The following is a 17,257-nucleotide window of genomic DNA, read 5'->3' as shown; positions in this document are numbered from 1 at the left end:
AGTGAACTTAACTTTTAAAAAATCAAAACATTTTGTAATCAAAGGACATCACTGAACAAGTGACAGACAAGCCATGTAATGCAAGAAAATTTTTGCAAATCAAATATATGTGATAAAAGACCTGTATCTAGACTATATATAAAGAACTCTTACAACTAAATAATAAAAAGACATAAATTAATCCAATTTAAAAACAGAAAATGTGAACAGACATTTCTCCAAAGAACATATATAAATGTCCAACAACTGCATGAAAAGATACTCAGATTTCTGGTTCCTGGTCTGGCACATAAAGACTGGAAATCATCACTCCTATACTCACAAGAAAAAGCTAAACATAATAAACCAACTACTCTTAGATCCATCAGACAACTAAACTTACAGGGAAAGCCACTGCATCCAAAACTGCCAGACAGGTGAAGACAATTAACGCTTATGCCATCAAAAGCTGTTACAACTAACAAATTCAGTGAAGTTGCAGGATACAAAATCAATATACAAAAATCTGTTGTTTCAATACACTAATAATCTTATCGGAAAGAGAAATTAAGAAAACAATCCCATTTATAACTGCATAAAAATGAATAAAATACCTAGAAATAATTTAATCAGAATTGAAAGCCCTATATATTGCAAATTTAAGATACTGATGAAAGAAACTGATACAAATAAATGAGGCACAAATAAATGAGATGATATCTCATGCTCAAGAATTGGAAAAATTAATATTGGTAAAATATCCACAGTACCCAAAGAAATCTATAGATTCTGTGCAATTCTTAAGATTCCAATGGCATTTCACAAAGAAATAGAACAAAACAATCCTAAAATTTGTATAGAATCACAAAAGATCTCAAAGAGCCAAAGCAATCATGAGCAAGAAAAACAAAGATGAAGGGATCAAGCTCTCTGATTTCAGACTATATTACAAAACTATAGTAATCAAAACAATATGGTACTGACATAAACAGACACATAGATCAATGGGACAGAACAGAGAGCCCACACATATATGGTCAATTAGTTTACAACAAAGGAGCTAAGAATATACAATAGGAAAAAAACACTCTCTTCAATAAATGATGTTGGAAAACTAGACAGCTGAGTGAAACTGGATCTCTGTCTTTATACCACATAGAAAAACTCAAACTGGATTAAAGAGCTGAACAGAAGATCCAAAACCATAAACCCCCAGAAGAAAACATAAATAGTAAGCTCCCTGACATCAGTATTGGTGATTTTTTGAATTTTACACAAAAAGCAAAGTCAACAAAAGCAAAAATAAACAAGTGGGACTACATCAAACTAAAAAGCTTCTGCACAGCAAAGGAAAACATCGACACAATGAAAAGGCAACCTATGGAATGGGAGAAAACATTTGCAAATCATATCTAATAAGAGGTTACTCGCCAAAATATTATAAGAACTTATATAATTCAACAGCAAAAATAAAACAAGCAATCTAAGTAAAAAGGAGCACAGGAATTGAATATACATTTTCCTAAAGAAGACACACAAATACATGAAAAGGTACTCAACATCAGTAATCAGGGAAGTGAAAATTAAAACCACAATGTTATATCATCTCATACCTGTTAGAATGACTATTATCAAAAAGACAAAACACACCAAGTCTTGGCAAGGATGTGGAAAAAAGGGAACTGGACTGTAGACGGAATGTAAATTGACACAGTCACTATGGAAAACAATATAAAGGTTCCTCAAAAAATTAACATAGAACTACCATTTGATAAAGTCAATTCCAATTTAGGGTATTCACTCAAAGGAAATAAAATCACTAACTTGAAAAGATATCTGAAGCCCCATGTTCACTGCAGCATTATTTACACTAGCCAAGGCATGGAAATAACAGAAGTGTTTATCAACAGATAAACAGATAAAGAAGTTTGACCCCTGAACAATACAGAGATCAGGAAAGCCTACATCACAGTTGAAATTCCATAAATAATACATAATAACTTAAACGTAGGTTTAAAAACCAAATCTCCATCAGGTTGAAATTCCGTATATATATATAACTTAGAATAGGCCCTCCATATACTTGGTCCTTCCTTATTCAAGATTCTACATACAGATTCAACAACTACAGACTGTGCAGCACTGTAATATTTACTATCAATAAAAAATTATGTGTTAAGTGGATCCACATGATTCAAACCCATGCTGTTCAAAGATTAACTGTATATATTAATACAATATAATATTAGCCATAAAAAGGAAAGAAATTCTGCCATTTATGACAACCTGGATGAACCTTAAGGGCGTTATGCTAAGTGTAGTAAGTCAAACCAAGAAAGATACTGTGTGATCTCACCTACATATAGAATCAAAGAGAACATGAACTCATAGATACATAGAACAGATTAGTGGTTGTCAGAGGAGGGGATGGGGAGTGGGAGAAATGGGTGAAGGTGGTCAAAAGGTACAAACTTCCAGTTATAAAATAAATTAAGTCTGGGACATAATACAACATGGTTTATTATAGCTAACAATACTGTGTTGTATAATTAAAAGTTGCTAACAGAGTAAATCTTAAACATTCTTATAAGAAAATAAAAATTTATAACTATGATGATGGAGGTTCAACTTATTATGGTAATCATTTCACAATATACATATACATTTATCAAATAATTATGCTATACATCTGAAACTAATATAATGTTATATATCAATTTCGGGCTTCCCTGGTGACTCAGCAGGTAAAGAATCTGCCTGCAATGCGGGAGACCTGTGTTCCATCCCTGGGTTGGGAAGATCCCCTGGTGGAGGGCATGGCAACCCACTCCAGATTCAAACATGACTGAGCATATTTTCCCCTTAGTCTTAGTCCCTATATAAATTATATCTCAATTAAAAAAAAAAAAATATATATATAATAGCTTCTATATTTTGAGTGCCTGTGAGGGTACTATACATATATCATTACTAATTCTCAAAACAACCCTGAAAAGCTGGTAATATTCTTGTTTTATAGAAGAATAAGACTGAAAAAACTTAAAGAAGTTAAATAATTTTCCAGGTCAATAGATAATAAATCCTTAGAAATAGGATATGAAGCCAGTTCTTACTCCAAAGCATGATCCCATTCCACAAGGCCAAAGATGATAAATGGATTCAAGTCATATGTCAAATTCTATCTAAGAGTAATAACTTGGAGGATTGATGCTGAGAAGTACTCTGACACTGTTCTGAAGCTGAGTAGCAAAAGATCTTGCATAATTAATGATGCTGCCACTGGTGCAGGAGGACCTAAATTTAAGACCCCATGTTTGCCATTTGAAAACAGGATCACACTATTTGTAAGATTCAGTTACCTCTCCATGGCTTCAAATCTCATGCCCGTTAGTCTCTTGACTCTGTGACTTCCAGGGAACTGTCTTCTCAACTCCTGAAGACAAAACTAAAAAAGAAAAAAATTATAAAAAGACTTGACGGGCAGTAATTACACTACATATACTAAATGATCTACAAGGAATGCCTTTCATAGTCTTCAGTGTATCTTCTTAAATAGTTTCATTACTGAGATCTAATGACATAAATGAAATTAATCAGTAAAGAAAAATGGAGTGAAAGAACAACTGTGAATTTATAGTGAGGACAATAGTGAGTTCTCAGAAACTAGTCAAACTCTTAACTAAGAAAATGAGATTATGGGATCCACTAATAACTCTTTGAATACTATCATATCACTCCTCCTTAAAAACTGCTTCCATAATGAATCAAGCCCATCTTAACTAACTACAACAGTTTACTGGCCTTTTCTTCCTAACTACTGCATAAGCAGTCTCTAGATAAAAATTAAGCTCTTTGGTAGTACACTGAAGTCTTGATCAAATATTATTAACACTTTAATTTTGCCTTGTTCAAATAATATATTAATCAATCACCTTGTCACAATACTTGTCCTGATTTAAGGCCATAAAATACAGACACAGTATCAATGGAGTACCAATCTTCTTTTGGCAGATATTCATAATTCACCCATCAACTCAACTAAACAAATAATCAAATATTTATTGAGCATGAGGGATTATAAGAGTCTTAGAAATGTTAAGGATGATAAAAATGATCCTTTCTAGTGCCCCAAAACATGTGATTAAAAATGCATTTAACTAATTAACAGATTATTAATCATAAGAAAATAAGTTTTAATATTATTTGGCAGTATAGCTTCAAAGTCTGTGTCTGTAAATTCTATAATAAAAATATTCAAGTTAATTAAAACTGGAAATGATGTTCAATTAGTTCTCTAATATCATGCAAAACTCATAGTACTAGTTCAGTCAAGCTAACTGTGCTGAAATTCTGAACCATTAAAAAAATACTGTTACAAAAAAAGTTATCTAATCACTTGATCTCCTACTTTATCAAATGGCATTTTGCTATACAAAAAATAATTTCAAAATCTCCTGCAAAAAATAAGCTGCCACCTCTTTGGTATTCAAAAGACTATGCCTCATAGGTTTTAAAGGTAATACAAAGCTTTTGTGGAATATTTTTTATCATGGGCAACTCCACCAGAATAAATGTACTGCTAACATAAATTACAATGAAAAGGACAATGCCCATTAGACTTGTATATGTTATCCAGGTATTTCTACTCTCTGGTATTGTTTTTTTGTATTTCTTCTTGGCTTATGAGGAAGCAGCATGAAGGAGCACTAAAGAGGTCAGGATTACAAAACAGAAACCACTGCTTCCTGATTTATACAATAAATACAGTGATACTATGAAACAAGTCAAATTAAGAAATAATTATATAGATCAAATAAAGCATGCAAAATAAAAATAAAAATGATGTAAAGCATTTAGAATAATGCCTAGCATATGAGTGTTTAAAAATATAGCTATTATTTTTCTTTAAAATTGATTAAAATTAAATTACAACTTACTTTCATAATGCATCAGGCCTCACTTAAATACCCCATGGAAAAGAAATGCAAAAAAGCAAAATGGCTGTCTGGGGAGGACTTACAAATAGCTGTGAAAAGAAGAGAAGCGAAAACCAAAGGAGAAAAGGAAAGATATAAACATCTGAATGCAGAGTTCCAAAGAATAGCAAGAAGAGATAAGAAAGCCTTCTTCAGCGATCAATGCAAAGAAATAGAGGAAAACAACAGAATGGGAAAGACTAGAGAGCTCTTCAAGAAAATCAGAGATACCAAAGGAACATTTCATGCAAAGATGGACTCGATAAAGGAGAGAAACGGTATGGACCTAACAGAAGCAGAAGATATTAAGAAGAGATGGCAAGAATACACAGAAGAACTGTACAAAAAAGATCTTCATGACCCAGATGATCACGATGGTGTGATCACTCACCTAGAGCCAGACATCCTGGAATGTGAAGTCAAGTGAGCCTTAGAAAGCATCTCTACGAACAAAGCTAGTGGAGGTGAGAGAATTCCAGTTGAGCTATTCCAAATCCTGACAGATGATGCTGTCAAAGTGCTGCACACAATATGCCAGCAAATTTGGAAAACTCAGCAGTGGCCACAGGACTGGTAAAGGTCAGTTTTCATTCCAATCCCAAAGAAAGGTAATGCCAAAGAATGCTCAAACTACCGCACAATTGCACTCATCTCACACACTAGTAAAGTAATGCTCAAAATTCTCCAAGCCAGGCTTCAGCAATATGTGAACCATGAACTTCCTGATGTTCAAGCTGGTTTTAGAAAAGGCAGAGGAACCAGAGATCAAACAGCCAACATCTGCTGGATCATGGAAAAAGCCAGAGAGTTCCAGAAAAGCATCTATTTCTGCTTTATTGCCTATGCCAAAGCCTTTGACTGTGTGGATCACAAAAAACTGTGGAAAATTCTGAAAGAGACGGGAATACCAGACCACCTGACCTGCCTCTTGAGAAATCTGTATGCAGGTCAGGAAGCAACAGTAAGAACTGGACATGGAACAGACTGGTTCCAAATAGGAAAAGGAGTACATCAAGGCTGTATATTGTCACTCTACTTATTTAACTTATATGCAGAGTACATCATGAGAAATGCTGGACTGGAATAAGCACAAGCTGAAATCAAGATTGCCGGGAGAAATATCAATCACCTCAGATATGCAGATGATACCACCCTTATGGCAGAAAGTGAAGAGGAACTAAAAAGCCTCTTGATGAAAGTGAAAGTGGAGAGTGAAAAAGTTGGCTTAAAGCTCAACATTCAGAAAATGAAGATCATGGCATCCGGTCCCATCACTTCATGGGAAATAGATGGGGAAACAGTGGAAACAGTGTCAGACTTTATTTTTCTGGGCTCCAAAATCACTGCAGATGGTGACTGTAGCCATGAAATTAAAAGACGCTTACTCCTTGGAAGGAAAGTTATGACCAACCTAGATAGCATATTCAAAAGCAGAGACTACTTTGCCAACAAAGGTTCATCTAGTCAAGGCTATGGTTTTTCTGTGGTCATGTATGGATATGAGAGTTGGACTGTGAAGAAGGCTGAGCGCCAAAGAATTGATGCTTTTGAACTGTGGTGTTGGAGAAGACTCTTGAGAATCCCTTGGACTGCAAGGAGATCCAACCAGTCCATTCTGAAGATCAGCCCTGGGATTTCTTTGGAAGGAATGATGCTAAAGCTGAAACTCCAGTACTTTGGCCACCGCATGTGAAGAGTTGACTCATTGGAAAAGACTCTGATGCTGGGAGGGATTGGGGGCAGGAGGAGAAGGGGATGACAGAGGATGAGATGGCTGGATGGCATCACTGACTCGATGGACGTGAGCCTGAGTGAACTCCGGGAGTTGGTGAAGGACAGGGAGGCCTGGCGTGCTGCGATTCATGGGGTCGCAAAGAGTCGGACACGACTGGTCGACTGATCTGATCTGATCTGATGAGTATTTTAAGTCATGTTCTGTACATGATGCTGCTGCTGCTACTAAGTCGCTTCAGTCGTGTCTGACTCTGTGGACCCATAGACGGCAGCCCACCAGGCTTCCCGTCCTTGGGATTCTCCAGGCAAGAACATTGGAGTAGGTTGCCATATCCTTCTCCAATGCATGAAAGTGAAAAGTGTAAGTGAAGTCGCTCAGTTGTGTCCGACTCTAGTGACCCCATGGACTGCAGCCTACCAGGCTCCTCCATCCATGGGATTTTCAAGGCAAGAGTACTGGAGTGGGGTGCCATTGCCTTCTCCGTCTGTACATGTTAGGATTTTCTAATAATTTTAAGATATACATTTAAAATATCTCAAAACAACATTTAATGTTATGTACAACATAAGCCATTTAACAACCCAAAAGACAAATCTGTTTTAAACTATATGTTTAACTCTATAATATAGTATAAACCACCTATTAAGTAAACTACCTTCACCAACTAATTTAACCTCTTCAGTGAAACTGGGATACTAAATATCTACTTTTCAGGATTGCTAAAAAGATATAAAAACATAATGTGTCCCAAAGTACCTAGTCCGTCCTACCAACTCAAGACTAGCACTAAAAAGCAGCTACAGAAAGCATTCACTACAAGCCACATACTGCTTATACATACTTTGTGAAGGAAATTAAATATAACATAAAATATACTCACCAATGCCAAGTCATCCCGACCATAGTCGAGGGCTGCAATCATCACCTGTTCATATATGATCCAAACTAAATACACAAACAGGAAAAAACTGAATTTAATATAAAAATCTCACAACAGAAATTAGATAATGAATTTTTCTTGCTTCTGATATTTTAAAGAACATTATTTACAACTGAAAAGTGATTTATTATATTACATCTGGAATTAAGGAAAAAGCATCCTGAAATTTTTAGCAATGCATAATATTTTAACATCTTACCAGGTTAAAAAAAAGTCATTATTTAATAACTTTCCTGTTTTAAAAGATTCATTGTGAAATACATTTTTGATCTGCCCAGGACTACAGCCTTGTGAGCTTTAAAACAAAAATGTCTATTTGATAGCTTCACTACTACCAATAATTATAAGTCCCTCTAAAAATAAAAGTTATCATTCAGACTTCCTGAGAAGTATTTTAAACATTAATAAATCATGGATTGATATTAAGAGCAGAAAAATAATAATGGCAGGATTAAAAAAAAAAACTAAACTGTAAATGAAACATGTGCTGAGCATGAACTATTATAATAGATTTAAAAACTTACTATCATCTCCAAGCTTAGAAGCATATTCACTAATTAATTCCTCTCCAACTTCCACAATTTGCTCACTATTTCGTGAGTTTTCTTCTCTCCATTTTCTCATTTTATCTCGCATTTCTGAAAAAAATAAGCTTGCAATTATATATACAAATATTTGATTAATGTCAAACAAATTGACAAGATGAAATCAACTTTCACCTTGTGTAAAGAAAATACACTCACACTAATATAAAATCTGTGGTGTCTCAAATTTCATAAAGTGGAAAATCAATTTAACAAGAGCAACAGATCCTTTAGAAGACTGAAAATGCAACTGATATTACAGCTATCTTTACTATATGGCATTGATCTGCTACAAAGATCCTCTATCCCTTCAGGCAACTATGGATCATGATTTTTTGAGGTTACAATGTTTGGAATTTGACAAAAGCTAAGGATTATTTTTTCAGAAAACTGAATAATATTACACACTGAACTCTCAAAAAATTCAAAGTGCTCCACTGACTCAAGAATATAAAATTTTCATAATAAGGGTATCATATTAGGCTATCAGCACTGAACGAACATTTATCACAAAACTCCCTTAAAACATTACTACAACAGTCCATATAACATACAAAATACAATTACATAAGGAAATCAACACAGAAAAATTAAGACAAAGGAAATTTTTGCTTATATATAAAGAATAAAACGAATAATGTAAAGTAAGGTCAAAGGCACTAGCAAACAATGAAAGTTGAGAGAACAACTTTGCATGTTATAATACGATAGGGAACTCTGGAATTTCAAAGAACAGCATTTTGATAAAAGCAGAAATTATAACTGGGGGTGGGAGAGTACCTAATCAGAAAAAAAGATCCCTTTTTTATATAGTTAAGGTAGAATGAACTGTCCAATTCACCAGGTACATACATACTTTCTACTCTTACCTCTGAAAAATCTTACATATTCATATAAAGTTACCTTCTTCCTTCTACTGACACACATGTTGTATAGATTTAAATAGCTGATTTGAGTTGTTATTGAATGTTACTGAATACATGAGTTAAATTATCAATAACAATATGCTATTCTTCTAGAGAATAAATAAAAGAGAAACACGTGGGATTTTCACTACTTTTATATGTACAGTTCAAAGTCTACAAAAGAAAACACAAATAATCATAAGATGATAATAGACCCTACCTGAATTTACAAAAAAATGGTCTTATTAACAAGCGGAGACATTACTTTGCCAACAAAGGTCCCTCTAGTCAAAGCTATGGTTTTTCCAGTAGTCATGTATGGATGTGAGAGTTGGACTATAAAGAAAGCTGAGTGCCAAAGAATTGATGCTTTTGAACTGTGGTTTTGGAGAAGACTCTTGAGAGTCCCTTGCACTGCAAGGAGATCCAACCAGTCCATTCTAAAGGAAATCAGTCCTGTATATTCATTGGAAGGACTGATGCTGAAGCTAAAACTCCAATACTTTGGCCACCTGACGCAAAGAACCCATTCATTTGAAAAGACCCTGATGCTGCGAAAGATTGAAGGCAGGAGGAAATGGGGACAACAGAAGATGAGATAGTTGGATGGCATCACCGACACGATGGACATGAGTTTGAGTGAACTCCGGGAGTTTGTGATGGACAGGGAGGCCTGGTGTGCTGCGATTCATGGGGTCGCAAAGAGTCGGACATGACTGAGCGACTGAACTGAACTGACTGAATGTGCTAAGGGACTGGGAAATTGCCCAACACACCTAGATTAGGGGGAGAGGGCAAAGGAAAGGAAAGCAGTTTCTACTGGACATTGCAAAATGGAGCTCAGGTTAATTCTTCATTTATATAACCCATTACAGGGGTGGGGAACATGTTTCTCTGTCAAAGACTTCTCCTAGAGACCCTGAGAAAAAAAAATCTGAAGCTTCAGTCACCAGAAGAGGAAAAATAAAGAGAGCAGGGTAAAATAGGGAAGAACAAACCTGACTCCATATTTGATCTGTTCCGTTTAGTTTAACCTTTGTATTCTATTGCTTTTTTTACAAGTTAAGAATGCTGCATAATGGGAACAGTGCCTGGCGCAAAGTACTGAAATATATGTTTAATATGTCATTTAGCATATAGACTAATACAGTAATTAGAGCTAGGTGTAGATGATTACCCACAGAAGACATTAAATCTTTTTCAAGCTCTTTGAAGCTGATGAAACCTCTGAACCAACTTTTTCCAGAAATATGTACATGTTTAAAAACATTCTTAGGAAAAAAAAAGAAAAAAAAAAAAACAAAAACATTCTTAGGGATGTTCAAGTGGGAGGGGCCATGGGTAAACCTATGGCTGTTTCACGTTGATATTTGGTAGAAACCAATCCTTCAATTAAAAACAAATACATTTAAAAAAATAAATAAAGAGAAAACACACACACACATTCAATTTTGCATATGATTTCAGGACATTCACAGACCACATAACATCTATGTCTGCATCAGTCAGGAGTCTATTGAACTCAGGATTCATCATCACCAATAACAAATTAATAAGAGGGCTAAGGAAAGGACTACTGAGGACATCAAAAATTAAGGAGCAAACAGATGTAGAGAATGCAGCAAAGTTCTGAAAAATAATAAGAGAGCCTAATGCTATTAAGAAACCAACATAAGAATTGTTCAGAGGGAATGATCTGCAATGACAAATGTAATAGATGTACAAAACAGATACATTAGACTGGGCATTAGATCTCTCTAGAAATTTTACTGAACTAATAGAGTACTGAAACCAATTTGTGGTTGTTTGACTGAATAAAGAGAAGTAGAGACAGTGAGAATATACAACTAAAATCCCCTCATTTTCAATAAATTATTTTTTCAAATACTCATTCAATGCCAATTATAGGCCAGGCTTTGTGCTAGGCATCCTACCCATACTCTGCCCAAACCCCCTATTCTCAAGAGACCTGACTTGACTATACCCTCCTTCAACTCTCTTTCCCACCTGCAAATTCCTCTATATATTTAATAATAAACATCAGTAACTTTCAACTGGCTGAATAAATAAACCATATACCTACTTTTTTTTACAGAGCCCAATAAAGACTAAGAGTTTTAGTATATGTCTTTTATAAATATGTGATAAATTTTCCTATTACAAGAATCACACTAGTCTTTGAACTAACAATTTCCATTACTTAAATTAATGATGGTATTCAATGGAATTCTTAAAAGACACAGGTCAACTGACACTCCCTCCTGCAAAAATCTGAAACAAAAAACTATCCCTGAGGGTCCTCCCATCACCCTCTTGTTACCCTAAGTCTCTGAAAGAAAAATCTATAATATTCTTTTCCTATAAGTGCCCTAAAATACAATTTTAATTCTACTCATTAATTATAAATGAGCAAATGGTATACTGTTAAGTATACCATCTAAGATACTAAAAAAATCATTCCAACACTAAAAAAATGACTTTAGTCTTTCTTTGTGATGATTTGTTAACATTCTTATATATATGTATGTGTATATGTATAATTTAGCCACACCAGGTTAGTTGCATCATGCAGAATCTTCTTTTTTTTTTTTAAGTTGAGTATGCAGGATCTTTGGGGCTTTTTTTTTTTTTTTGGTCGTGGCTTGTGGAATCTTTAGATGCAGCATGCTCACCCTTAGATGAGGCTCATCAATAGTTCCCTGATCAGAGATCAAATCTGGATCCATGGCATTGGGATCACAGAGTCTTAGCCACTGGACCACCAGGGAAGTCCCTAATGTTCATTTTTAATCCTACTAATAATTCATTTAGTCAACAGATTACTGAATTCCTCCAGTATGTCACCCTCTAGAACAAGAAAGGCCTGGGCCTTCTCTTCATTCTAGGAGAGACAAAATTTTTAAATGTAACACAATTGGTAAGTATTTCAATAGTATGAGGATACATAGTTAAAAGACCAAGGGTAAATTTTGTTGCTTTTTTGTTGTCTTTTTCTTTTAAACTTTGGTATGGGGATAGGAATGGGAGGGGATGGGGAGTGGGGGCGGGAAGGGGGGCGGGAAGGCTCTCTGAAGTATGAATGTGACTTTTGAGCAGAATTCTAAGAAATCAGATAGAGTATAATAGGTAGAGTATAAGACTAGAAGAAGGAGGTAAGAACACTTTGATCAGAAGGAATAGCTTATGTCCAGTCTTAAGACAAGAGGAGCATGGCACATAGGGAATTCAACAAAAGCCAGCATGGCCAGATCAAAGAGTAATGGGGGAGAATGGAGTGAAGTGAAGTGAAGTGAAGTGAAGTGAAGTGAAGTCGCTCAGTCGTGTCCGACTCTTTGCGACCCCATGCACTGTAGCCCACCAGGCTCCTCAGTCCATGGGATTTTCCAGGAATGAATACTGGAGTGGGTTGCCATTTCCTTCTGCAGGGGATCTTCCTGACCCAGGGATCAAACCCGGGTCTCCTGCTCTGTAGGCAGACACTTTACCATCCGAGCTACCAGGGAACTGGGAGAGTAGCTTAAGATAAAGCTGGAGACACAAGCAGGAGCCAGATCATTTTTTTTTGTTATTTAATAGTTTAAAAGCACTTCAACATATTTTTTCCCTTTTGTTCCTCAACAAACCTGTGAAGTAATTATTTACTCATCTAAGTAATTATGTCACTCATCTTTACAATATCCAGAGTGTAAGGTCTAAGCTACTCAGTTAAATCACCTCTACTGCATCTACTCGTTTCCTATGTGTCTACACATGATATTATCATCTAGGAAATTTATGTTGAACATACCTTCAAAATAGCACTTTCAAAAAAACCATGAACTATTTGAAACATTTTTTAAAAGCATTAAAAATAATAGCCACATAGCTACTGAAAAGAATATATCCTGACACAGCCTTTTAAAACTACGTTTTTACAAGTCTATCTTTCTCCACCAGATTATGAGCTCCCTAAAGGTAGGGACTGTGTGTTACTTAATTTGGTATCGTCAAGATCTAGCACTAAGAACATAATACTTTAATAGATTGCCCAGTACAGGTAGGAACACAGTGGTTCACAGTATGCTAGAGGCCACAAAACCAATAATAAATCACTTAATTAGTTGCAGAATAAAGGAATTTTGCCATTTAACATTATTGTTCACAACTTTCAATATTCGAGAGATTTACTAGACACTGAACAACCAATACAACTCTCAGTCCACATGTCATTAGGCATTAATAAAATATTTTAAATAAATAACATCATTGAAATATCCCAACAAACAAGCTACTGAAGTCTACTGTGAAACGCTGGATATATAAACTTCAATTACACAAATTCCATGCCTTAGAGAAACTCAAGGTTCTTTTCTTAAGCATGCACTCCTCCCACTCAAGATTTTAAGGGAAAATCTCTTTCAGAATTGGTTCAAAGTTTGACTGCTTCAAAATTTAAAGCCAACTCCACCTCATTAAACGAGAACTTATTTCACCTTCAGAAAAGGAATTACTGGCAGGGAATAAGAAGCAAGTTGGGTCGTGTGTGTAAATTCGTCTTGAGGGGAGTGGGACAGGGGATCATTTTAAAAGGGGGGAAATCAGAAACCCAATTTTGAAGAGAGAAGGGAATGTAAACTGGCAGGGGAAATAATCAGATATGTTTACGGGTTTTCCAAACACTTTACTACACAGAGTTGTTACCCCTTACAGAGTATTTGAAGGACCTTTACAGGCCCTGGATTTCTCGGCTGTAAAGACGCTTCAGCGGGCAGCTATCCCGCCTCCTCCGCGCCGCCCAGCAGCCACAGGAAAAGTGTGACAGCCGCAGATCCCGGTTGCCTTATAGATGAAGCTGCCCTTGGCCGCTGGGTGGGCGCAGTGGTAGGCCGGTTGGTCAGTCAGTCAGTCTACCGACCCAAGCGGTGAGGACCACTGCAGACTCCAGTCAGAGGCCGAACCAAGGAAGGGGTCAGCCTCCACCTCCACCTCCACCTCAGCCAACTACCTCAGCTATCACCCCAGCTCGGCCGGACTAGAGCCGAACAGAGATCGGAGAATCCAGGTCTCCGAGGGCAGCAGGTACTCCCGAACCGCCTCCTGCGGCTTTCGGTCTCTCCGCGGCCACCCCGCCCGCAGTTACCTTCCCAAGTGACATCGTACAGCTCTGACACCTTCGCCATCTTCTCAGAACCTGGAGGTGGCTGGGTGAGGGGGCGGGGAGACGTGGTCACGCGACACGATACCAAGCAGTGGCGAATTACGACACCAGTTCTCATTGGCCGAGGGAGCGAAGGGGGCGGGATCCGTTGCGCACGTGCACGCGGCTCTAACTTAGGGCAGTCGGGGAACTGGGCGGAGCGAGCTGGGCGGCGCGCGGCGCGCTGGGACTGTGAGGACACCTCGGCGGAGCCGCTGGAGCCGGCTTGGCTTGAGGTGTGTGTTTTACCATGACTTAACAAAAGCTGGGTTGTTTTCTTGGTTTTTGTTTTTGTTTTGTTTTTTTTATGTATGCCATCCCCGGTTTTTCATTTTTTTCTACATGGGTGCTTCATTCTCTGCTCACTCCCTAATCAGTACCTTATTCTCTTCATGACCTGCTGCTGTGCAGCATTCTGCTCGAATCTCTCATCTGTGCCCAACTTTACTCCTTCAGTGAAGGGATTTGCCTTCGATTTCTTTTTTAATGTTGGGCAAAACTGATCCACTTCAAAAAATGTTCTTTAAATCTGTTTGAGGAACTAAGCAGGGTTCTGTGTTTGTACATTATGCCCCTGTGGCCGAGGACTTAATGTTCACACGAAGGGCATCGTGCCGCGCTAAACCCTTAGTTAACGCTCCCCGTGCGTCACTGTCTGCTTGCCACTCTAGTTTTGAAACTCCATAGAAGCAGTCGATATAATGATTATAAGGAAATATGAATGAATATACAAATCAAATGAGACCTTCACAGCCCCTGCACTTCGCTCCTCCTCTTTAATCGCATGGGGGAACCTCCAGGCTAATTGATTTCAGGAAACCTTTGAACCTGGAGCCGGGGGGGGGCGGGGGATGTCTGTATTGGAAGCAAAATAATTGAGGGTCATAAGCGTATATTTGGGCTTCCCTGGTGACTCAGACCGTTAAAGAGTTTGCGTGCAATGCAAGAGACCCGGGTTGCAACCCTGGGTCAGGAAGATCCCCTGGAGAAGGGAATAGCAACCCACTCCAGTATTCTCGCCTGGAGAAGCCCATGGACAGAGGAGACAGGCAGGCAACAGCAACCCACTCCAATATTCTCGCCTGGAGAAGCCCATGGACAGAGGAGACTGGCAGGCAACAGTCCGTGGGTTCGCAAAGAGTCAGACACGACTAAGTGACTAACACTTATGAGATAAGCATATGTTTAGTATTTGAACCAATGAAAACATAAAAATGTAAAGGGGAAATATGTAAAGAGAAGAAAGAAGGCTAGAAATCTCTGCATGAAAGATATAGTTGAAGGCCAGTGAAGAAGAAACAGTCAAGATATGAGAAAAAAGGGAAACAGAGTCCTATCCCATATGCCAAAGGAATAGAGTTTAAAAAAAAAAAAAACTTGTCACTGGCACCTGCTCAAGGGAAGTTGCAAAAGGATAGAAAAGACTACTAAATTTATAAACTTGGTTTAAATTCTGAACGAGATTCACTCTCTGCAGACCAGATCTTTTAAAAAAGGCTTCATTCGAAAAATTAAGAAATTCCAGGCTCCATCATTTAGTAGCTGCTTGACTTTCAATGTATGTATTTTTGAATATGAGAGTTGCTCAGATATAAAGAGAGGCTACTCATCAATATAAAAAGAAAATATCTACTTGAGTTGTTATCAAAATTAAGAGATACTGCATGACACTCAGGGAAGTAACAGTCCTGTGGCTATAAATAGTATCTATATACTGATGCCCAAATGTACAAATCCAGCAGTCCTTACTTCTGCCCCGAAACCCAATTCTACTTTTTTGACATATCCACTTAGATAACTAGTATGTATCTCAAATTTAACATCTCCCAAACAGAAGTCTGTATTCCTGCCATCGTGGGCCCCATCAGAATTGGTGAAACATCCACCTGGTGTCACAAACTAAAATTCTAGCAACCCCTTTATATCAAATCTGTTAGCAGATCCTGTATTGTGTTTTTCCAAATCCATCTATTTTTTGTTTTTTGTCTCCACTGCTACTACCTTAATTGATGCTAAGATCATCTCTCACCTGAATGAGTGTCATAGTCTCCTAACCTCCTTAGCTTCATTCTTGCTGTATAAATCTATTTTCTATGCAGTAGTCCTCCTGGTCGTTTAAAAGAAAAACAAACAAACAAACAAAAACACAAAAAGTCCTTTGCTTACAGTTTTCAAATTGCTCCCCGCCAGCAACAAAAATATACTCTATAAACACTTTACCATGGTTTACAGGGTTTTACTCAATGCAGCTCCCTCCTACATCTCTTCCTTCATATCTTACTATTCTCTTTTCACTAGATCCCAACCATTTTCATCTATTTCTATTTCTCAAACATGTCAAATTCCTATCTGCTTTGGGTCTGGCATTTACCCAGAGGGCATGAAAGCCCAAGGAGTTGTCTTTGAATGACATACAGTGGGTATAACAAGACCCTGATGCTGGGAAAGATTGAAGGCAGGAGGAGAAGGGGATGACTGAGGATGAAATGGTTGGATGGCATCACCGACTTGATGGACATGAGTTTGAGCAAGCTCCGGGAGTTGGTGATGGCCAGGGAAGCCTGGTGTGTTGCAGTCCATGCAAGTCACAAAGAGTCGAACATGACTGAGCAACTGAACTGATAAGTACATCTAATTGAGGGATAAATATTTTCCACTCCCTTTAACTAAATGCCCTTGTAGCCAGCTACTGATGTCTGTCAGTCAATAAACTATGTGACATGAGGTTAAAAGAAATCAGTAGAGTTTTTGAGCTGTAAACTAGAATAATTTCATTTTAGATTTATAAGGAACGTGTGATTCTTTTGGAAACCATATGTCAAACATTTTTGCCTGGATCTTACATTAAGGAATACATTTTACATCACACAATATGCATATAGATATTTAAAACTGAAACAGCATTTGCACACTAGCTTTTTAATGTGTCTTGTCATATATTGGGGCTTCCCAGGTGGCTCAG

The 17,257-nt window shown here is 37.3% G+C and overlaps 1 protein-coding gene across 1 annotated transcript in view; it reads right to left on the bottom strand.

Annotated features, from left to right (window-relative positions):
• Window positions 1-14,356, bottom strand: part of EMC2 (ER membrane protein complex subunit 2) — a 52,137-nt gene extending 37,781 nt beyond the window's left edge. The window contains exons 1-4 of the mRNA XM_005891736.2: window positions 14,239-14,356; window positions 8,155-8,268; window positions 7,571-7,635; window positions 3,339-3,424 (exon numbers count right to left, since the gene is read on the bottom strand). Of these exons, the coding sequence (XP_005891798.1) occupies window positions 3,339-3,424; window positions 7,571-7,635; window positions 8,155-8,268; window positions 14,239-14,278 (305 nt within the window). The 5' untranslated portion in view covers window positions 14,279-14,356. The remainder of the gene's footprint in view (window positions 1-3,338; window positions 3,425-7,570; window positions 7,636-8,154; window positions 8,269-14,238) is intronic.
• Between the last annotated feature and the right edge of the window lie 2,901 nt (window positions 14,357-17,257).

Source organism: Bos mutus, chromosome 14, assembly GCF_027580195.1.
Source record: "Bos mutus isolate GX-2022 chromosome 14, NWIPB_WYAK_1.1, whole genome shotgun sequence".
Lineage (NCBI taxonomy): Eukaryota > Metazoa > Chordata > Mammalia > Artiodactyla > Bovidae > Bos > Bos mutus.
Note: the sequence above shows the minus strand (reverse complement) of the source record. Positions and strands in the feature narration are given on the sequence as shown.